We start from the raw sequence: 24186 nt of genomic DNA, 5'->3' as shown, positions 1-24186 counted from the left end.
TTGTGAGAAATTAGTGAGGATTTAAGGCAAAACTGCCCCTGTAATTTCTCTGTGGTTTATCTGATATATTTCATAATATTCTGTGGAATAAAAAAATTCAGACTGGGTATTGGACAAGAAAGAACACTGTATTTTTATGTGGTTCTAGAGGGTTTGAGTCGAAGCCTGAGCTTAAAATTAAAAACTCCGTGGAGACACTTGAAGATCACAGTTCACAGACACTTCTCATTAACTCATACATGTTCTACAAGGAAGAGTGTGAAAAAAACCCCCAGAAATCTAGGTGTGCAAAGTTGCTAGAAGTCATTAAACCACAACAATTCTTTAAGTATGACTGAAATAGTTTCTTTCTCTATGTGCAATGACATTTTCACAAGCCATAAAACAAATAAGAACAAAAAAACACTGTTTTCCTCACATGTCTTGGGGTTTTGCTGGATAACAAGGCCAGGCTGAGTGTGTCGTAGTTCTTTGATATTGTATGCGCAGTGGGTGGGCAGGCGGAAGAGGCGCATGGTTTTAAATGATATCAGAAGGCTGAGGGTTAGATACAATGACCCAGAGACCATAGTCATTGACAAGGACGTTTCTCATGCTGAAATATTGCGTGCATAAGTGGCGCAACCATTTAATTCTCAGCACACTGCCCAGATCAAATCAGAGTATCCTGCAGTTCTTCTCTTGATTTATTACCTCTGTTTTCCATCCCTTTTGTCTTCCCCTGGTGATGTGGATGTGTTTTGTTTCTATGTCTTTCCACGCTGACTGTCAGGCAATTAAAAGCCAATATCTGCTCAGTGCTGTGAGGTGAGTCATAGCTAATAGTGGTTCCTAGGGCAGAGAGAGACATTGTATGTGTGTGAGAGAGAGAAAAAGGCATTGAGTGATAAAGGATGTACCTTATGTCAAAACAGTGTGTGCTCTCTTTACAGCTTTAGAAAGGTGTCAGTATCATCGCTTTTTTGAGCAATTGCTGTGCACCATAGGGTAGTTACTAAACTACACTCTGTAGCGCTTTCAGCCAGCATTTGTTTAGCATGCTAACATTCACTTTCAAAAGTTAGTACATAAAGAAATAAAAAGAGATTTATTTAAGTTACCTTGACGTGTCTAATTTTGTTGGGTTTACCCAATTCAGCTAGGTTCTTTCTACACAAACTGTTTGAGTTGAGATTACATAGTAGTTTTAAGTTAAGAAAACTCATTTCAAACTCGTGTTTCAAACTCATGTCAGCCAAAGAGCTATTTTTTTAATGTGGGTTTCCTGTGTTTAAGGGATAGTTAATCTAAAAACGAAAATTCTGTCATCATTTACTCACCCTCATGTGTTCAAAACCCATCTGACTTACATTCTTCTGTGGAAAACAAAAGATGCTATGCAGAATGTTACAGTGCAGTCACCTTAACTTTTGTTGCATCTTTCTTCCATACAATGAAAGTGAATGGGGACTGAAGCTTTCTGAGAACATTCTGCCTAACAACTCTTTTTATGTTCCACAGAAGAAAGAAAGATATACAGGTTTGGAACAACATGAGGGTGAGTAAATGATGAAAGAATTAAATTTTTTGGATGAACTATTTCTTTAAGCTTGAAACTAAGGGTGTAATTTCATCTCCACTTGCACAACAAAATTGTCGTTTTGTTGATCCTGGAACAACATTTCAGCCAAATTCCCAACGCGAACCCTTAACCCAACTCTAAACTTAACCTTAGAAATCTGATTGGTTGATCCAGGATTCAGGAGCATGTCCTACTTTTCAGAATCATCCATTCTTTTTCAAATAAAGAATTGCCAATTCGACACTTGTCCTGTGTTCCCTTGATGATCTAAATAATTGTTATTTATTTTCATTTTTATTTTCTTTGTACTGTTCTTGAATCATGAGCTGAACAATTACATTGATCTTTGGTTAGGATATCTAATTTAGACTGAATAATTTTCAAGCAAATTTGTCCATTTTATCAGAGAGATGCTGTTTATAGAAGAATCATTTATCATGATAACCAGATAAGAATTGAGTTTTTGAACAGCAGACTCCCTTAAAAAAGATGGAATGTGTTTCCCAAAGGAAATGAACTTATAAAATGTCTTAAAAATAAAAATTCCAATTAACAATAACTCTCTTGATGTCATTTTAACATTTTAGAAGGAAGTTTATTTGTAGTAGTACAACAAAAATCATTTTCAAACCATACCCACCACTCATGCAAACCCATTTACAGTATTATGCAATATATACAATATGATTATCCATATATTTTGTAAATAACATTTTTAACTAATTCTCTGTGTTTAAGAGGCACTGTTTTAAATAATTATCTTGAAAACTGGCATAATACATTGTCAGTATTCATTTTAGTTGCTGATGTTTAGTTGCATATATGCCAAAAAAAACTAAAATGGATGTTAATATATATATATATATATATGAATGGGTACATTGAATGGGTACACTGAAGATAGGAATTCCAAACTAGCAATCAACTGTAGTCTTAGAGCACAAAACAACAAGACAGATGTAGAGAAACTAAAGGCAAGCTGCATACAGAAGTGGAGCTGGGGATGGAGGAGGGTGTTAAGTGCAGCTTGCATCCATGCAATGGAAAGACAGCTAAGCAATGAATGAACGAATGAATGGAGGACTTAAAAAGGACTGCTCTGATAAGCATCTGATTTGTATTGGTAGACGTCAAGATCAGCAAAGCGTCAGCTGATTGCAAGCTTGACTCACGTGACCTGACAGAACTAGCTTGATATAACAAGTTTTATTAAATTGTATATATATATATATATACATACAGTACTGTGCAAAAATCTTAAGTCTTAAGGCACATAAGATGTTTCACAAAAACATTTATCTTAAGATTGTTATGTATATATTCAGCTTTAATGTGTCAATAGGAAATAGACATTTTAGACTCCCAAACATTACTTTTGTAAATAGCACAGACCCCCCACTAAACATCGAGTCAGTCTGGGATTAAATGAGATAGAAGCAATTCAGACAGGCTAAACAGATTGAAGAACTGTGGCAAATTCTGCCAACAACCAAGAAAAACTGTGTCCAGGTGTACCTAGGAGAATTGGTGCTGTTTTGAAGGCAAAGGTGACCACACCAAATATTGATTTAGCTTTTTTATGTTTACTGGACTTTGTATGACATTAATTGATAAATGAAAACCTTTTATGGCATTGTTTATGAAGACATCCTCACTATGCAACATTTTTCACAAGTGCCTAAAACTTTTGCACAGTACTGTGTGTATATATATATATATATATATATATATATATATATATATATATATATATATATAACAGTACTGTATGTACACACATACAGTTTCAATATATAAATATATACTATATACTGTATATAGCAATTTTATTATTAGACAGACAGATAGATAGATAGATAGATAGATAGAAAAAGTTTAATAATACATTTTTTTTATTATAATAGAAATTGTTGTTAATGGCCCCAAGCAGTAGCCCTGACCATGACCCTTTTAGCATTAGTGGATTTTTGGGTCGGCCCCCTTGTTTTGAAGTCCAATATCTGTAAAACTGAAGGCCCAGGTTGTTGCCATAGAGACAGAACATAGTTTATGAGGCACTGCAGTTGTTGAACGCTTCATAGGATAAGCCAAATGAGTCATTTGAGGATACTCACTGCCTTGCTTTTGAGAGTATCAAAAAATACTTGGCCATTTCTGCTGTTTTTCCACAAGGCTGCATGTCTTTAGCAGACATCAGTATTACCCGCAAAAGACGTGGAATTTTCAAAAACGGATGTGTAATTGCTACCATGCTCATAGAATATGGATTCAATTATTCACAAAGAAAATCTTGAAAATGCATTTTGTCCTTAAAATAAATTATTTTTTGTCTTATCAAGCATTGGCCCCTTGAGACATACTGTCATGCTTTGAGTAGACAATGTCAACCCAGAGGCAAATTTTATTGCTCTGAAGTTGCTCTTTCAAAGCTCAGGAGACTTAGTGGAGATCTCAAATCTTTATGTATGTATTAACTTCATCTCAGATATTTCTCCTTTTCCGGTGTCAACAGCTACAGAGCTATTTTAAGGTAATCACTCCATGAAATTCATGTGGATGGCATAGCTCAGATAATTCAGTCTTAATTTGATGTTTGAGTTCATATTAAGATCTCTTGCTCTCCAGTTGATCTCAATTGAGATATTCAAACATATATCGTGTGACTATTCTTCCCATTGAGAAAATTATAGACTTCTACAGTTCACAGGTTTATTCCTCCAGATTGTATTCTCTGTTATTGTGGTCAAAATGTTTAAAAACATTAAACTTCTAGCACTATTTATTTACAAGGCTGTGACAAATTTTTGTTAACCGACACTAGGCAGGAGTTGCAAGTTAAGAGATGAGCTTTTACACTTGTGTTGTTAATTCTGTTGACAGAAAGTGACAAATCAAAGTAGATTAAGGCTGTTTTCATCAGCTTTCAAAAACTACTTTAATTTTCATCTACTAAAATTAGATGAAAACTAATGATATTCAAACTAAAATTCTATTGAAATTTAATCAAAAGAGAACGACAACAAAATTTGGTGCCAAAATTAACTGTGCTTTCCTAATTCGGTTTTAGATGGGGTTTTTTTGGGGGGGGGGGTTGTCGTATTAGTGGCTGATTTACCAGACACACACACACATTTACATAGCTATCTAAAATAGATATTGTTTGAAAACTTAGAAGCTCTACTTCGTAATGCATGCAGACATTATGACCAAAACTGAACAAATGCTTTGAAATTTGCAGACAAATCAGAAGTGTTCCATTTTGATCATTTAAAAACAAATTGCACTGTACATATTATTGCAATCAGTAAAAGTCATCACATAGCCATGTGTCATATGTTGTTAGAAAGCTCTCAACGAGTAGAATACAACCAGCCTTTTTTTTTTTTTTTTTACTCACTGGCAAAAATATAGCATGTAATAGCTAAGTATATGTCTTTGACATTTATGTTTCATTTGAACAGGTGTTGCTTATATGCTGTGTTTTTGCTTATAACTTCACATAAAGTATCACAGACCATTACTTAGAGGATGCGATTATCTTTCAAATGAGCCCACACTCAAGGTAATCGGATGCAAAGATCATTAGATAATCCACACCGTGCACAATGTGCACACAGCATCTTGCCATCTGGCATCTTGCAATCTGGCTTAAAACATGTTAGCTTTCCTGGATCAGATGACGTCATCAGAAACGATGTAGCGTTATGGAACACTAAACCAGTCGGATCGGGTTCAGATTGTGCAAAAACGATCCATATTTGGGCAGAGGGAAAAGTGATTGGTGACTGTTTCATATGGCCGCCAGTAGATGATGCCAACTACATGATATAGACTCAATGATGACTCAGATGGCACAGAAAGAAACTCATTCTGTGAAATCTCATTACTAAAATCTTAAGAGTCTAAGAATTTATCATAATTTCATTAAAAACTTTGTTTTCTTTACAATGATACCAAACACTTTACCCTCATTGTTTTAGTTTTTTTTTTTGTTGAGTAATAAGCCTTTAATTTTGGTTATGCCACTGAAACAGTAACTCTTTTTACAAAAACACACACACACACAAAAACAGAGCTTATAGAATTAAAAATACACATTTCTCACAACACAGGACCATTTAGTGAAGCCAAAAAGTTCATAAGAACGGTGAAAAATTACAAAAGTGACCAGTCACAGCACCTAAATTATAAAATATCATGATAAAAAATTAAGCTCATGGACATGTTAAGCGTCAACTGCCATTAATTATCAACACTGTTATTCTGAATTTATGTTACAAGTGATTACAAGAGGATGGGGGAATGTTATAGGCTACAGTACACCACAGTTTGACTAACCAGATCATTTCTCACCTCCCTCGGTTTCATGCAGAGTTCAGCAATAATAACATGAGCCAATTAGCACCGTGATGATCATACATAACACATGCCGCACGACCGTCACTGATCTCCTTGGTTTCAGCGCAAGCCGGTTTTGAAATATGACTGGTCAACACCAGGGTGCTTGTTAGTTGATATCAGATAAGAGAAGCCCTACTTCTGAAGCAATGTGTGATGATGTTGTTATTTTTATCTACAAGGGGTGGACAACAAACTGGCAAACTGATGGTTTGTACAGTTTTTTGGAATAGGAGCATCATCAAATGCTATCACGCATCTCCTGAAACTAGCACATTTAAAGTTTGAACTAGTTAAGGTTTAATTTGCATGTTACAGGTGAAGAGAGTCATTTTTCAGTGATAAAATACTTTATCCTATCCCAGTGTAGTGTTCAGAGACAACTATAAGTAAGCCGCTGGTAGATTGACTTCCTGAAATGTCTCGATTCTGTGGTTTTGTAGTGCTATCAAAACATTGCTCTGTTTTTTTGAGCATTCCGACATGTCAGCTTCTGGCTCAAACAATGTTGTGACTTTGAGCAGATGATAAAAATCCCATAGACTTAAATTTAAGGAATTTTGGTCATCTTGGGACAAGAATATCATAGAAACTTGAGGTTGTACTTTTGCAGCAGTAAACAACCACAACACCCTGGCTGGCATTGCAGCGGCAAGTTTTGCACTGGCAAGCAATTTATGAAATTCTGTTTCATGCAGTTAGTGCTGCAAAAATGACACACTTCACCTTTAAATTTCCTATAGTTAGTGAAATGCAAGTCTTGTATCAGCTTTTCGGAAATAGTTCATGATTCGATTAAATTATGAATAAATTCCAACCCTTGTTATTTCCACCGTGTTGGATATTTTCCAGGGATTTATCCTTTTTGAGAAGCTACGAAGATGACCTCAGAATGGTGACAGACCTCGTAAAAACGTCATAAAACCTAAAAATAAATAGTGTGTAATGAAAGAATTTTCCAGTGAATAATGACTGTGATTGGATGGGGGGCTTTTTCTGAAATGATTTCTTCAGATGGGGCATAATGTCCTTGAAATGAAAAAAACGTTCTCATCATAGATCATCTCTACTTCACAGTTGAAGAGGAAGTGGTGTCTATGGCTGATTCCACCATCACTGTGGAGGACATAGAGGGGGAGCTGTTCAAAATCGAGAGGATACAAGATGTGCTGGTCCGTAAAGAGTCTGAACTGAGATATATGTAAGTGATTTTCTTTCACGTTTTACATTGTTTGACACCACTATTTCTGAACCTGTGGTAGTACTTTACGTGAAGGTAAATTACACAATGCAAAGTACAGTAACTGTGTGATATGCTGTGTGTGTCATACCACATTCTAGCTAATTGTACTGTACTGGAAAAGGAAGAACAACAGAAAAACAGACAATTTCACACAAAAATCATTGTTTGGCTTTAGAAACATGGAAGGTGTTAAGCCAAAATGTTCCCAGTTGTGCATGACTGTCGTTCTTCTGCTGAACACAAACAAAGATTTTTAGAAAAATATCTCAGCTCTGTAGGTCCATATAATGCAAGTAAATGGTGGCCAGAACTTTGAAGGTCGAATAAGCATATAAAGGCAGCATAAAAGTAATCCATATGATTCCAGTGGATACATCTCTATCTTTAGAAGCGATATGATAAGTGTGGGTGAGAAACAGATCAATATTTAACCCTTTAAGCTCGGGAATGTTTTTTATCTAAATATTAATAACTAAAGTCTTGACCAACATAAAACAGGTATCATTTTAAAGCTTAGAAGCTCTACAATGCATGTAGGCATTATTACCAAAACTGAACAGGTACTTTGAAATTTGCAGACAAACCAGAAGTGTTCCGCTTAATTAATAAAAGATTTTTGCATTGTACATATTATTGTAATCTGTAAAAACATCAAACTCATGTGTCATATGTTGTTGGAAAGCTCTCAAAGAGTAGAATACAACCAGCCTATTTGTTTTACTCACAGACAAAAATATAGTGAGTAATAGCTAAGAATATGTTTTTGACATACATTTTTCATGTAAACAGGTGTTGCTTATCTAAAGCATTCACTTATACCGTCATGTAAAATAAACAGAATATAAAATATCACATACCATTACTTAGAGGAGACGATTATCTTTAAATCGAGCCCATATACAAAGTAATCAGATGCATAGATCATCAGATAACCCACACGAAGCACAAAGAATCAGATGACATGGATCAGATGACATAACTGAAAATGCTGTGGCATCATGGAAAGCTAAACCAATTGGATTGGGTACAGATTGCTCCAACCAGTGGCGATAGTCCTCCATATTTGGGCAGAGAGTTATGTGATCAGTCACTCTAATTACATATTAGGAGATGGAGATGGTGCCAAGTACATGACACAGACTCAATGATGACTCAAATGGAAGAGAATTAAACTCATTCTGTGAAATATCATTGCTGCATGCTATGCCTTTACTCATTCTTGGGTTTGCATGTATAATTAGTTCTTATGTACAATTATTATGTTTTATTTGTTTGGAGAGGCTTTTTGGACACTTCGAGAAGTTTTTGGACACTAGGATAAATAATTTTTGAAGCTATAATTTTCGATTGCTTTGTTGTATCAACACAGCATTTTACTCAGTTACAGGTGACATGATTGGGAACAAAACAAAAGCAGTTTTTCAGAGCTACCTTATTTAAACCCAGAGATATATGATGTCAAATATGAAAAATATGAAAAAAAGTTCATTTTTGGCAGGTTTTTTTCCCCAGCAGTTTCTTAGGCTGAGAGTCTCAGAATGTATCATTATCTATATCATTAAAAAATGTGAAAAAGTTTTCTTTAAAAAGATACCAAACAATTGACCCTCCTTGTTGTTGTTTTGGTTTTTTGTTTTGTTGAGTTATAAGCGTTTAATTGTGGGTATGCCACTGAAACAGGAAATCTTTAAAAACACCCTTAGAGCTTAATGGGCTAAGTCCTATTTTACTATAAATCTCTACTTCCACTTTCTCATTCTTCTTTTGTTTTTGCATTCTTCCTGCATATCGCCACCTATTAGGCAGGCAGGAGAATTTATAGTGAAAAAGGACTTAAATATTTATCTGTTTCTCACCCACACCTATCATATCACTATAGAAGACATGGATTTAACCACTGGAGCCATGTGAATTACTACAGAGCTGAAATATTCCTCTAAAAATCTTTGTTTGTGTCCAGCAGATAAAAGTCATACACGATGGCATGAGGGTAAGTTAATGATGAGAGAATTTTCATTTTTGGATAAACTTTTCCTTTAATCTTTGTTAATGTTAGTTAATGAAAATACAATTGTTAATTTTTAATTCAAGTCAAGTCATATGTATAGCGCTTTTCACAACACACATAATTTCAAAACAGCTTTACAGAAAGTCATGCATTAACAAAAAAATTAAACTGTAATATCTATAAAGTCTTAGAGTGATCATTGTGTAGTTTGATCAAATATGATTGTAAATTGTGTATAAAAATTAAATAATTAATAATTGTATTTAGAACCCCTGTGAGCAAGCTGAAGGCGACTGTGGTAAGGAACACAAAACTCCACAAGATGATGGTTAATGGAGAAAAATAACTTTGGGAGAAACCAGGCTCACTGTGGGGGCCAGTTCCCCTCTGGCTAAACAACATGAATATAATGCCAATATTAGTTATTTATGTGCAGTGCTAGTCATGGTTTAAAATTAGTAAACTAAGTAAGTGTTAAGGGTCAGTGTTTAAACAAAGATTTTGTACGAACAGTAAGATTAATAACTAATGTCTTTGAAGTTCATCCTGGATTAACTGCAGAAGTTCACAGATGCATTGTCCATTGTTAGTTGGCCGATGAAGGCTTTTGTTGGCAATTAAATGATAGTCTATGTATTCTATTTCAAGACTGTAGTCCATTAATATACAAAGGCGATGCAGGCATAGATTAATGAGGTGCATCACAGTTCAACTGGCAGGTCATTACCCAACTGTTTTTAGTTCATGTTAGTACATAGTGCATTAACTAATGTTAACATATAAAACGTTTGATTTTAAAGATGTATTACTATATGTTGAAATTAACATTACCCAAGATTGATACATGCTGTAAAAGTATTGTTTGTTGTTAATTCATGTTAACTAATGTTGATAGCTAATATTAACATATGGTACCTTATTGTGAAGTGTTACCAGTGCAGCTGATCTTGTTAGACTACACAATAGCCTATATAAAAAGTTTATTGTATTGCTGAAAATACAAAATAGCATTTCTCTGACTTTGAGAGTATCAAATATACAGTTTATTTAAAAAAATCCCAATTACATTCATTTTTCTTCATTATTCAGGATGGACGACATCCAGCTGTGTAAGGAAATAGCAAGGCTCAAAAAGGAACTTCAGAAACTAGTTACCATCCCAGGTATGCTCTCAAAATGCTGTGAAAAATTTGTATGCATTAGTGTCTTGCTGTTGCACCTGCAAGATGATATACATCTCATTCTCAGTAGTGAAGAACATTTGTTTTTATTTCCTATTATACAGAGACAATTCAACAATTCTAGAAATATTATGCTTGTTAGATAATCAAGCAGTATTGTTTTTATCTTCAGTACACAGTATTTATACAACTGGCATCTGAGTATGAGCTGATTTTTAATTTTACAACGAAAACCAAGGAAATAGTTGTGGTACTAAAACGTTGTGCAATTGCTTTTTATTTCTACACATTTTACTGTTTTTCTTTAATAGCATCATTTATAGTCTCCACTCTCATGTTATCTTTTCTTTAACACATGGTTGTGACATACCTCACTATAGGTCTCCTGTTTCCAAGGAGATGCACGAACCATTGCACACCATGTTTTGTTTACTGCTGCAATCTCATTTTGCAAGTGCATACAAAGCTCGCACACACATGAGATGCTATTTTTCCAAGTAATATAGGCTTTTACAACCCCAGTGGTAATGCCACATTTTAATTCCTATTGGCATCAGTTTTTTTAGAGACACCGATTTCCTTTCAGGCTTCATTTTTATTTTTTGGTTGATTTTCATATTTGATAATATCTGTCATCATTTACTCATCTTCATGACGATTTTGTAGAATTTCTTATGACTTCCTTCACTATGGCCAAATTTGTTGATTTGGTAGACAAAGAAAAATCCAATGAGGACAGACAGCGTGAGGAAGAACTCCTGCAGCAAATCCAGAAACTGGTGGAGACGCGAGACTTTCTGGTTGATGATATGGAGTTTGAGAGACTGAGGTCAGTGTTATAGAGCCACCTGAGCTTCTGTGTGGCCCTTAGAGGATGAAACATGGGCTGCAACCTTTTGATTGCCAGCGAGCATGCGTGACTATCAGTCCTGAGAATGTGTTTTGTTCCTCTTGCAGCTGTCCTCTCATCTGTGAAGACACTGCAGTCCAATTACCCTTCACTTGAAGCCAATAATACACTCTAAACTCACCATGGCCATCACACATACACCTCAAAACCCTCACATGACACTCACTGACTGTCACACCGTGGCTCCAATTCTTGAGAAATGAGAGATATTGATTTTTTAGAACCTGCTGATACAAAATTATATTGATAGTATTTTCAATTATAGTTATTACTCAATTATTTCTCAAACATCTTTTTTGAGCTTTGGTGCTTTTGTGCAAAAAGTCCTGAACATCCTTCTTTACTTTATCATTGCACCATAAAGTAATACTGTAACCACGGCAACACTGAAACTGTGAAAAATGGGTTCAAAGTTACTTGGTTTTAGTATGGATTTTGTAGCTACTGCAATTTTTGCACTCCATTTTCTCTGAATCTGAGCATCGTTGAGCCAAACCCAACTGTTACAGGACAGATCATAGTCTAATTGATCAGATTTCAGTCAAAACTCAAAATGTGTAGTTACAGTGTAGTTACGTTGCCTTTGCACAGCAGCACAGAAGTGTAGAGCATAGGAAAGTCAGTGTCAGTTAAAAAAAAAACTGCTGCAATGAATAGCATTCCTTGGTTCTAGCGTGTTCATACCTTGCACTCTAAAGGCCAAAGTATTATTCAGTTTTACACGTATCACTATGTCTCGCCCACAGTGCAAGTGACGCAAATTTTGTCTACAGCACAGTTTGCCTGTGCACTGTCCGTGTGCAGCTCAGTATTTCTGAACAACTACCATTGACTGTACTAAAAGAGTATCACAAAGTAGTCGTAGTGCTCATGGTTCAAACGTGTTCATATGGGCTTGCAGTCAGAAGAGTACTTTCAAAGGCTAGCACACGAGACATAGCATCCTTATAAATGAAAAACATTATAGACATACAGTCTTAGCATGTTCTGAGTTTGTATTTGGTCTCCTTTTTTTCCCAAAAATACTATATACATTTACTGAGCACTTTATTGGAATTACTATGGTCCTCATAAAGTGCCCGACGTGGTCTTCTGCTGTTGTAGTCCATCTGCCTCAAGGTTCGATGTGTTGTGCATTCTGAGATGCTATTCTGCTCACTACAATTATACAGTTATTTGAGTTACCGTAGCATTTCTGTCAGCTCGAACCAGTCTAACAATTCTCTGGTGACCTCTCTCATCAACAAGATGTTTCCATCCGCATGTGAACTTTAACTGAAGCTCCTGACCCATATCTGCATGATTTTATGCATTGCACTTCTGCCACATGATTGGCTGATTAGATAATCACATGAATAAGTAGGTGTACAGGTGTTCCTAATAAAGTGCTCAGTGAGTGTATATATATATATATATATATATATATATATATATATATATATATATATATATATATATATATATATATATATATATATATATATATATATATGTAAAAAGTTTAGCTAACAATATAGATGCTTGGCATTAGAATATAGATACAGTATCACAATACTTTGAAATATAGATTTTTTCCCCCACATTTAATTTTCTGACAAGAAAGAAAAAATCCGCCACAGAGGCCGTTCCCCTGCCACTGCCAGCATCTACGGCCATGGAGGCCATTCCCCTGTCGCTATCAGTGCTCACGGTCACGGAGGTGCCCACGCCTACCACGGTCGACAAGCCAGCGCCCACGCCCGCCACAGTCGACGAGCCAGCGCCCACGCCTGCCACGGTCAACAAGCAGCGCCCACACCTGGCACTGTCAACGAGCCAGTTCCTGAAGCCTCGTCTGTCCCATAGCCGGCGCCGGAAGCCTCAACCGCCCCCGAACCAGCACCTGAAACCTCAGACATTCCAGTGCCAGCGTCCTCGGTCACTAAGGCCATTCCCACAGCAGTGCTCCCGGCCACCTGGAAGATGAGGAGGAGAAGGGCTCCTGCTCCCCAGTTGCTGCCAGCGCTCCTGGCCATGGAGGCCATTTCCCAGTTGCTGCCAGCACTCCCAGCCACGGAGGCCATTTCCCAGTCGCTGCCAGTGCTCCTGGCCACGGAGGCCGTTCCCCAGTTGCTGCCAGTGCTCCTGGCCACAGAGGCCTTCCCCAGTCGCTGCCAGTTCTCCCAGCCATGGAGGCCATTCCCCATTCGCTGCCAGGGCTCCTGACCACAGAGGCCGTTCCCCAGTCACTGCCTGTGCTCACAGCCATGGAGGCTGTTTCCCTGTCACTGCCAGTGCCCACGACCACAGAGGTCATTCCCCTGTCACTGTCTGTGCTCACAGCCACGGAGGCTGTTCCCCTGTCACTGCCAGTGCCCACAACCACAGAGGTCATTCCCCTGTCACTGCCTGTGCTCACAGCCACGAGGGCTGTTCCACTGTCACAGCCAGTGCCCACGACAACGGAGGTTGTTCCCCTGTCACTGCCTGTGCTCACGACCAAGGAGGCCATTCCCCTGTCACTGCCAGTGCCCATGACCACGGAGGTCGTTTCTCTGTCACTACCAATGTCCACGGCCACGGAGGCCGTTCCCCCTTCCCTGCCAGTTCTCACGGCCACGGAGGTTCGTTCCCCAGTCTCTGCCAGTTCTCATGGCCACGGAGAACTGGCATATCTTTTTTATATATATAAATAAATTCCTTGTTTTTTGAATCTCTGCTCTTGGGTCCTGAGCCTCATCATTCCCTACGATCCTGACACCTACATGACAAGCATATATTTTACCGAGGGATGGGGAATAAAGATAGACAGTGAAAATCAGAGATGTCAGGGATTCTCAGTTTACACATTTTCTGGCATCAAAACAATGTGTGAAGAGTATACATTATACAAGGATGAAATAACCTACATTGTGGAGACTGTGATCACCACAACAAAATGTCTTAAAAAGCATATAAAATAATGTTATAATGAAAATGTAAAAATGCAGAAAGTTTTCTGTTAGGGTTGTGAATTCGGCAACAGTAGGTTGAAAGTTTTGCTGCTGAAATCGTTTGTGCTCACCGAAATTCGAATCACTGCCCCCAGTGGCCGAAGCTGGAAGTGTTGTTGTGAGCTCCAGTTTCCGGGGGAAATGTCCACAGGGTGGCGCCAAAAACGAGTTGTATTTTTACTTGTAAATGATATCATACAGTCAACAGGAATAAATATTGTATTAACTCTACCCCCTAACCCAAACCCCTAAGCCTAAGTGTCAGTGGAGTAAAAATGTCATTTGAAAGGGAATGTGCAACCTCCAAATCATGCTTATTGTTTATATGAACACGAAAACTTCCTGGTTCCCACAGGAGCAGGACACGTGTCTCGGAGGTTGCTCACGCCACATCCTATAGTTAGTGCTAGAGGGAATCATTTGTTCATTTGGAACATGGAATCATTTGAAATTATACAAACATTTCTCAGGGGAATAGTGATTGTCAATAATTTGGTTGTATCGGGTTGATTTCAGGGTACATGAACTTTCGGAAACAACCTGTCAATTCCTTGTGATCATGTTGTAGATTTAGGGGAGATAAAATATCATTAGCTCTGAATAAAATGAATAGAAGTCAATTTAAAATCCCCACAAACATAGAGAAGCAAATGTGTGTTTGTGTGTTGTAGATGAAGTGCATTGAATTACCAGTGTTGGGTAAATTATGTAAAATAAGTAATCCACTACAATTTACTAATTACTTCTCTATGTAGTATCATAATGTAATCATATTGCTTTGCTGATTACTTCATCTAAAAAGTAATCACATTACTAATTATTTTACTTTTAAGTTACTTTCTATGTCACTTTTCCTAGAAAAGTTTTTGGTTTTCTGCTGTAATTCACAATGTCTATATTTCCTCCTCATTCATTGTCGCGCACCCTTCAGCTGTCACAGAAACGCTTACAGATGTACATATGATAAATGTATTATACATATTACATTAGCGCAAATAATGTACTTAAAAGTAATTACTTTTATTGAAAGTCAATAACTGTAATCTGATTACTAGAATTTAAAAGGTAATGCATTAGATTACATTTTTGACTAAAAATGTATTATAATTCAGTAACGAATTTATCGAATAAACCCAACACTGCTGAATTACTAACAGTGTTTTTGATTTTTCATAACAAGATTGTTTATTTTTTGTCAGTTATGGATGTGCCAATACAAAAGCTCAGTTTAAAATCATTTGTCATGATTTCGAATCAATACTCTGACACTTTAAGAATTTGTGTTTATTGTTATTTATATCTTCAATATATGAAAAAAAAACATTTGCTCTTGGGTGAACAAGAATGGGTTTTTTTTTTTTTTTTTACGTTCAGTGCTGTATTATAACACTGCTCTTCTTAATTATTGGAATGGCACAGAGTTGAAACCTATATTTTAATACTGGTTAATTTAAAATATTCATATTCTGCTACAGACGGCATCCTAATAATTAGTGTTGTTTTCTAAGGCAAGCATCACTAGTACTACTGCTCATACTTAGGGTTAGGGATAGATTTAAATCTAAATATTTAACTTTGACGTAACTTTACTAAGTGCCAACTGGGTTGATTATTTTCATCTGGCGAACAATACTACGGGCGGAAAAACCCCATAGACTTACACTGAAGAGAGGACTCAAGCAATATGTAGGTACCAAAAAATCATAGAAACTTGGGCTGGGCTCATGTGACTTGTGCCAGTAAGAAACCACCTTGAAGCAACCCAGAACACCCTAGCAACCACATAGTAATGTGCTAAAAGCCACGCAAAACACCTTAGTAACCTTATAGTAATGCTCTGACAACCACCCACAACACCCTAATATTGTTGCAGCAGCTTTTGCACAGACAAATACCACTCACATTTTCTTAAAAAAAACAAAAAAAATGCATTTAATTGTAGTACTGTGAAAAGACATACTGAATCTTGACATATGCTTCATGCACTGTAAAAATACTTAGTCAGGTAACCTAAAAGTTGTGCATTTAAATTAACTGGTTTTACATTCAAAATTTGCCATTCAAAATAATTTTAATATGATTAAATGAACCTCAATACATTAGGTTACATGAACAAAAGTTATTTTTAAGGGTAAGATCAAGTATAAATAGATCCATAAGGTAACCATTGCATGTCAACACTTTTTACAGATTGATCTATGTCTTTTTGTAAGGTACATACTGTAACCAGCCTTGGCATTTGTGTATAATTATGAGCATGACAATTTGACCGGTCTTATGTGAATATGAATGTGTTTGTTTTTGCATTTGCCTCCCTTATGTACATTATGTTATTTTGTCTCCATATAGAGAGAGAGAGGAGGACAAAGAGATGGCTGACTTCCTGCAGTCAAAATTTCCCAACAGGTGCAGCAGAAAAGGTATGTACAGTATACTGTGTGTATGTGTATGTGTATGTGTATGTGTGTGTGTGTGTGTGTGTGTGTGTGTGTGTGTGTGTGTGTGTGTGTGTGTGTGTGTGTGTGTGTGTGTGTGTGTGTGTTACTATGGAGCTGTAAGCTCAAGGCCAAGCCGTTAAACAACTATTTCTAAGCTGGGATTGAACAAATTAACATAAGACATTCTTTGAATATCTCCATAATTGTTTTACTCGCTTCCTGTTCATGTTTAATCAAAATGGAAACTAGAACTAAGAAATCTTCTTTTATTATGGGATTTACAGAAGCACAGCGGTAAATTATGTTCTTTGGGAGGGAGTTATAAAGATGTCTTCATTTGTTTTCCTTAGTACAACACTGCAAAACTAATTAGCTGATTACAAACTGGAATAAATATTAGAGTATGTGGAGGTCATTGAATGAGGGGAATGTGTTATTGTTTGACTGAATTTGAAAAACAATGATCAAATACGAAACAGTTTGTGGTGAGTTTGTAATGCTTCAATTCATTTCACTACTGCAATTCAATCTTGAACTCAACTCTGTTCTGCTCTGTTCTGTTCAGTTCAGTTCCATTTAATTCAATTCACTTCAATTCAATTCTGTTGTATTCGGTTCAACTGAACTTAACTGAACTGATCTATACTCAACTCCATTTCTTACAATTCCATTCAGTTCAATTCAGTTCCATTTATTCAATCAACAGAAGTCATCTGAACTCAGTCCTCAGTTTTACCTCCCGAGCGTGACTGCTGTGTGCATTTTCCAATTCCTTTTTTGATTTGTAACTAGTAGCACCTAATTAACAAGCAAAAAAATTTCTAGAGCAAATAGTTTTTCTAAAAATTGATGTCCACGTATGTGGATAGCGGGACTAAGTTGTGAAATTTTAAATAATACCAAGCTAAAGGAAGTCAATGGTTTTTCCTACTTTGGCAACAAAATCTCAATGTTCTCCATTTGCTTTTTCAAACAAACAAGTGATAGCCAGTGCTGAAGCATTTTATCCTTTAGAAATTAGCATAATTAATTTTGATACAAGTAATGGCCAGCATCATCCAGTCACTGCCAACCATGTTAAAATAAAATTATACATTATAAATTCTGAATCTATGTACTGATTACCATTGTCCCATGTCTGCCAAACATGTTGAGTCATCCAAGCATCATCTGCAGCCTGAAACTGAACTTTTGATCGGAAGTTTGGATTGAATGCACTTGGCTTCATAGGAAAGTTATGGGATGATCCCTTGCTCCCTATTTAGTGAATGACTTAACCTCCAGTGTGCTGTCTGTCTGCACTGGTCTCAGAACAGTTTGAAATGCACCATACTTTCATCCTAAATCCATATTTAAATTATATAATCCTAAATTATTTTTGAAAAAAGATTTCTAATGAAAATCTTGTGCTATTTTACACATTAGTGTACATTGTGTTTAGCAGCATGGTGTTTCGCAATAAATCGCTCAGATTTAAAAAATGACATATCGGATGAAACTAGAGACATGTTTCAATGTAAAATCTTAATTAGGTTTCTTACCAGGTGTAGTTTTGTTGGCGTTTCTCCCAAAGACAAACGCTGCCATGATTGGCGCTATGTTGTTTGGTCACATGACTGCATACAGCAAAAGTTTAACCCTTTACTGACAGCACAGAGTCTTCTGAACTTAGATCAGTTGGTTTAAATGAAATAAAATTATGTGCTGCATATAGCGAAGCCAAAATACAACTTCCACACATGTGCATGCAGGTTAAAGGACTGTTCCGGGTCAGGGTCGGCGCCACGGGGGGCACCAGGGGGCATTGTCCCCTCAGCCAGACCACTGTGCCCCCTCTGTCAAAATGTTGTATTTGAACCAATTTTAAAAATTTAGTTATTATTTTTTAAATTAGTTTTATTTTTTTTAACAGCCTGAATATTCAACTCAATTGTAAAATAAATTAAATAAATAAAGCAAATTAATTCTTAAACTATTTGTGGTGAGTACTTGAATGTTTCAGGTGAAAGGTGACTATCAATTGACTGCTTTCTTCTTAATTAGAAAAATGTTGTCTGACATATAATTCAGTCAGAGGCTGAGCTCAGAAGCTCAAAGAAGGAAATGGATTTAAGGAAAGGAATTTACGTAGGATAAGGACTAAACTAAATGATGTAACAAAACTGCAAGCATGGAGAGATGTGGTCCTCAAGACAAGAGGTTTAACACCAGCACTCAACGCATTTAGTTGATCTAATTGTGGGTCCAGTGGTTTACTATACCTATTGTTGTGTTTTGTTTATGAATATAAGTGAACTTGTCTTGTTTTATTTAGGTTGATAAACAGATAGAATTTCATGCACTCAAACAAACAAAATCATAACAAAATTCCATTAAATTGAATTAAGTTTTTTTTTTTTTTTTTTTTTTTTATCAATTAATAAAATGTAAATATATTGAGGTTTTATTCATTTAAATTTGTTATGAAATTGAAATGCATAAATATTAAATATAGGCAATTTTTTGGAGTGTGCACTCCAGAGGATCATTTGATTTATTAGACAAACATTTTTAGATTTCGCTTTTTGTCTATTTTGTCTATTTTTGGCATATTTTAAAGTACCGACATGCCACGATTTCAGACACATGTATTCAGGCAAGGGATAAAGAAGCTGCAGCCTCTGCTTCACAACACCAGGAAGTGAACATATATCATCAAATCTGCTTTAGGAGATGTTTAGGTTAGTGTGGTGTGCAAGCCTCAATCCAGTTTTTATTCGATGGAATGTTATAGTTCTTTCATTATGTCACGTTCTGTCTCCCTGTTTCCATGGACTCTTATTTTGAAGTTTCCCCCTGGACTCCATTGCTCATAGTGCACTGCCCTTATCACTTCCATCTGTTCCTGATTATCCTCACCTGTCTTCCATTCCCTCATTTAGTCCCGTTGTGTATAAATACCCTCCAGTTTTGATCTTTGGTGGTCAGTTCTCGTCTGTATTAGACTTGTGTTAGTTTGTTGATTTTGTTTATGGCACTCCGCGTTGTTATAGATCTTCTTCATCAAAGTCTGCAAATAGATCCATCACCTCTCCTTCTTCATCTTCACTACCACAACTTGTGACAGAAGAACTGACCGAACAAGATGGATCTACCAGCAGTTCGCTTCCTTCCCTCACACAGGAGGATCGTTCCCTCGACGACCATACTCGAGAGTTTTTAGATCTTGCTCACTTAACCCACTACCCAGACGACTGCCTTTGCTCTTTTTACTATGTCGGACTCAACATTGTGACTAAGGTCAAGTTGTCTGGGGAGGGTCCTCGAGGGAACTTCACCAAATATGTGGAGTGGGTGCTGGTAAGCTGTGACTCGCCATTCACCGTCTGCCCTGCTAATGAGGACAATGCCAGAGCCCAGCCAGCCATCAGCCTTGCCCGCAACGGACCAACAGCCAGAGCCCACCGCAGACTCAGAGCCCGAGCCCATCGCGGAGTCTGACCAGGTGCGAGAGCTGGCACCAACGTCCATCACAGAGGGCATATTAGTGAAGTTCGAGGGCATTGAGTGGTGCCCCGCCCATACTCCCGCCACTGAGGATGAGCTGAGCCCTGTCCCTACAAAAATAGTAGATGTTTTTGAAAATCTGTCCCATCTGTCGACCTCCGACTCCGCTTTGGCCCTCCGAACCCTGAATCTGCCTTGGCCCTACGTCCCCTCTTCTCCACCGTGGGCCGTCGCCCTGTTGGCGTCACTGGGGTCCTCTGTCCCTCTAGCTCCTAATGGCCTCCTGATCTTGACCCTGCTCTGTGGCCACCTCCCAGGCCTCCTGTCCCTGCATTGTGGCCACCTCCCAGGCCTCCTGACTTTATCCCAGCCCAGAGGCTGCCCCCCAAACCTCATGACTCCACCCCTGTCCTTTGGTCACCTGTTTCCTCCTGCCCCTCCATCTTTAGGTGCCAGGAGTTGCCTTGAGAGAGAGAGAGAATGTAACGTTCTGTCTCCCTGTTTCCATGGACTCTTATTTTGAAGTTTCCCCCTGGACTCCATTTCCCATAGTGCCCTGCCCTTATCACTTCCATCTGTTCCTGATTATCCTCACCTGTCTTCCATTCCCTCGTTTAGTCCCGTTGTGTATAAATACCCTCCAGTTTGTTCTTTGGTGTTCAGTTCTCGTCTGTATTAGACTTGTGTTAGTTTGTTGATTTTTGTTTATGGCAGTCCTCGTTATTATATATATCTTCATCTCCTCCATTAAAGCCTGCAAATAGATCCATCACCTCTCCATCTCGACCACAAGTTGTGACAGTCATTTTAGTTACTGTTCATTTTTTAATTAACATTTGCCTCCGAGCTTATTTTTAAATAATTAATTATTAGGAAATGAGAAAATGAGCATACAAATTGTAACTGTCAAAGCTTTCCATTTTAACAGATTTTATTTATTTAGAATGTTTGGTGATGTTTCAGTTGAGCTTACACATGTGCATATCTATCAAAGCCATGACTTGCGCTGCCTTTCAGATAACAACGAAGGTATTTGGGGGGGAACTTTTTTTTTAGCAGTGTTATATCTTAGGTTAAAGTGACAAATCTGTGCCCCCTTTGAAATTTCAAATGCCCCCTCGGGTAAATTATCCTGGCTCTGACTCTGTTCCGGGTTCAATACAAGTTAAACTCTAACAGCATTTATAGCATAATATTGATTACTAAAATTTATTTTACTCATCCCTCGTTTATTTAAAAAAAAAGCAAAAAATGCTGTAAGGCACTTACAATGGAAGTAAATGTTTCAGAAGTGTAGCTACAAAATGTAAACATTATACGTGCTAACATGGTTTTAGTGTGATATAATCACTTATGGCGTAATGGTGGTTAACCCCGTAATATGGTAAATGGCAACACCAAACACTGGGAAATCCCTGATTTTATCACACTAAAATCATGTTAAGACATGCAGTATAATGGCTTGTGGATATACTTTTGAAACAGCCTATATTTGAACTGGCCCTATTCACTTCAGTTGTAAGTGGCTTATACTGTAACTGCAATTTTTAAATAAAAGGGGGGGGGGGAAGCCACACATGCTGTCAATTTTATTAAACCTGGAACATTTCTTTGTCATTAAATCCAATTAAATTCAGTTTTATTTGCACTGCACTTCACAATACAAATCATTCCAAAACACCTAATTAACACTAAATTGGCCACTGAACATGCTCAAAATGGCATTCAACCAATGTTGTTGGGCCTATTTGCAAATATTCTGATAAAATCGCTCCTCTGCTCTCACACTTGACAGTTTTTCAAAGAAGCTGAGAATAATTCAGAGAAGGTCACTGTATCTCTTTCTGTCTCTTTCTCTCTCGGTTAGATCACACTAAGGACGAGAAGAGAATGACGTCCAGAGCCCAGCAAACCACGTCTCCTTACTTGACCAAGACGGGTTTCACCCTGCTGAAGGAGTGCTGTGGCTTCACCTGCTCCATCATGTAGATACATCAAAAAACATAAAAGAAAGTGTACAGTATTGAGATATGAGTAAAGAAGCCCTCAGACCAGTGATTCAGCACAATGTTTTCATGCACACTGTTCACATTTAAAGGGACAGTTCACTCAAAAATGAAAATTATGTAATTTACACAACCTTATGTTGTTCCAAACCTGTATGACTTCCTTCCATGGAACACAAATGGTACTGTACATAACAGACTACATTACATTAGTGCAAACTGCTGTGCATATTATGAAAAACTAGATAGGTAAAGTTTGTCAAGAAAAAACTAGGATGTTGGCTTGACAAAGCCTTGTCTGAAAGTTGTATTTTTAAAAAGATACATAGACAGACATTCAATAAAGAGAGTCAGTGCAGAATAAAGGCCTTGTGTGAGTTTGGTTACATTTGAATTTTTTGAAAGTTAGAAAGGAAGTCCCACCTTACAGATAAAAGAGCCAATCACCTTTTAGTTACAGACATCACCTGTCAATTAACTCTGCAATGCGCATGCGCATTAGCTATTCAATCCAATGTTACCAGTGTTGTCAGATTTTACTGCTGATTTGAAATATGTCCTTTGATCGTAATCTTGACCAACCGTTTAGGAGATTTCTATCTTTTCCCATTCAAGTAGATAGGAGCTGCATTGTCATGACTGGAAATGCCTCCCAAAAGTGTTACAAAGATGGCCGACGTGGACTGACTTGCTAGAAAGTCTTTGGTATACGGGATTTGGTGAGTTTTCCGCTGTGAAAAATTCTGTTCAGTTAGAAAAGTCATAGCAACATGAGTCACAACACCATGAAGGTCTGTGCTGAGTTTGGTGGATGTAGTTTGAAAGTTTAAGGATGAGTTAGTCAAAAAATGTTGTCTTGGTTTAGGGATTTTAAAAAATCTAAGTCTGTAGAATAATTTAAAGGTGCTGTAAGCGATTTTAGCTGTTCTAATTCCACGAGACTGAGCTGTTGAATAAGCCACGCCCCCTCATTCCAAAACCCTGCACTCCAAAGATAATGAGCTTTATTGAGACCGACATTGAGCAGAAACATTTGTCAAAAACAACAGCAGCATTATAGCGCCCTCAACTGCCAATTGTTATGAGCAACATGGCATAAAAATGGCATTAAGCCACAATAATTCGCTGCAACTACAATACTATGAGAATGCGCAAAATGATTGACAGGCAGAAAATGTCAGAGGTCACGGCCCATGGACACATTTTTGTTTACAGAGTCTAGTGCTTTCACAGAGACCGGTGAGATATCTCATGACACTTATTTCATTAATATCGGCAGGGGCGGACTGGCCATAGGGAGAACCGGGAATTTTCCCGGTGGGCCAGCCTCGAAATGCCACCGCAATATGCCGAAGGGGGCCGTGATATGCAGAAGTGGACAGGAAAATCCAATTTTCTGCCATTGGTCTGATAAACCGATAGTCCTCTTTCTTCTTTCAGATCAAATTCCATAATACATTCAGTATTTATGAAATTATTTTTAAATGTTACCACTGTGTTTATGCTGTACAATTAGAAGGAACATTGTAATGACTAGTTAGTATTTGAAGGTTCAGCTTTGATGAAAGGTAGTACTTGGCCTGTAAAGCTTGTGAACCACTATACAAAGAAGGAGAAATGGAAATATTTTGTACTGGACAACTTGAGAGTAAAGCACTGGATAGGCTTTAGAAAAATCACATTGAACTGTGTTCAACCCCGTGTCCACATGCATGGACATCACATTTTGGCTTCGCTATAGACTTTGCATAACTTAATTTCATTTAAACTGACTGATCTCAGTTCAGAAAACTCTGTGCGTCTCAACGTCTCAAAAACATGAATAACCAACACTCCTGGAAACATATTAAAACAAATCTAACATTCTATAGTTTGGTATTATTTAAAATTATTTAAAACTTTATCCCACTGTTCACATATATGGACATACATTTTTAGGAATATTTTAGGAAAACAATTTTTTTTTTTTTTTTTTTTGCATGT

At 37.3% G+C, this 24186-nt stretch overlaps 1 protein-coding gene across 1 annotated transcript in view; it reads left to right on the top strand.

The window, feature by feature from the left end:
* Window positions 1–22186, top strand: part of LOC127452076 (bMERB domain-containing protein 1-like) — a 29269-nt gene extending 7083 nt beyond the window's left edge. The window contains exons 2-6 of the mRNA XM_051717251.1: window positions 7037–7160; window positions 10300–10373; window positions 11106–11220; window positions 16623–16693; window positions 22065–22186. Coding sequence (XP_051573211.1) covers window positions 7037–7160; window positions 10300–10373; window positions 11106–11220; window positions 16623–16693; window positions 22065–22186 — 506 coding nt within the window. The remainder of the gene's footprint in view (window positions 1–7036; window positions 7161–10299; window positions 10374–11105; window positions 11221–16622; window positions 16694–22064) is intronic.
* Window positions 22187–24186: the final 2000 nt, after the last annotated feature.

This window comes from Myxocyprinus asiaticus, chromosome 14 (genome assembly GCF_019703515.2).
Source record: "Myxocyprinus asiaticus isolate MX2 ecotype Aquarium Trade chromosome 14, UBuf_Myxa_2, whole genome shotgun sequence".
Taxonomy (NCBI): domain Eukaryota; kingdom Metazoa; phylum Chordata; class Actinopteri; order Cypriniformes; family Catostomidae; genus Myxocyprinus; species Myxocyprinus asiaticus.
Note: the sequence above shows the minus strand (reverse complement) of the source record. Positions and strands in the feature narration are given on the sequence as shown.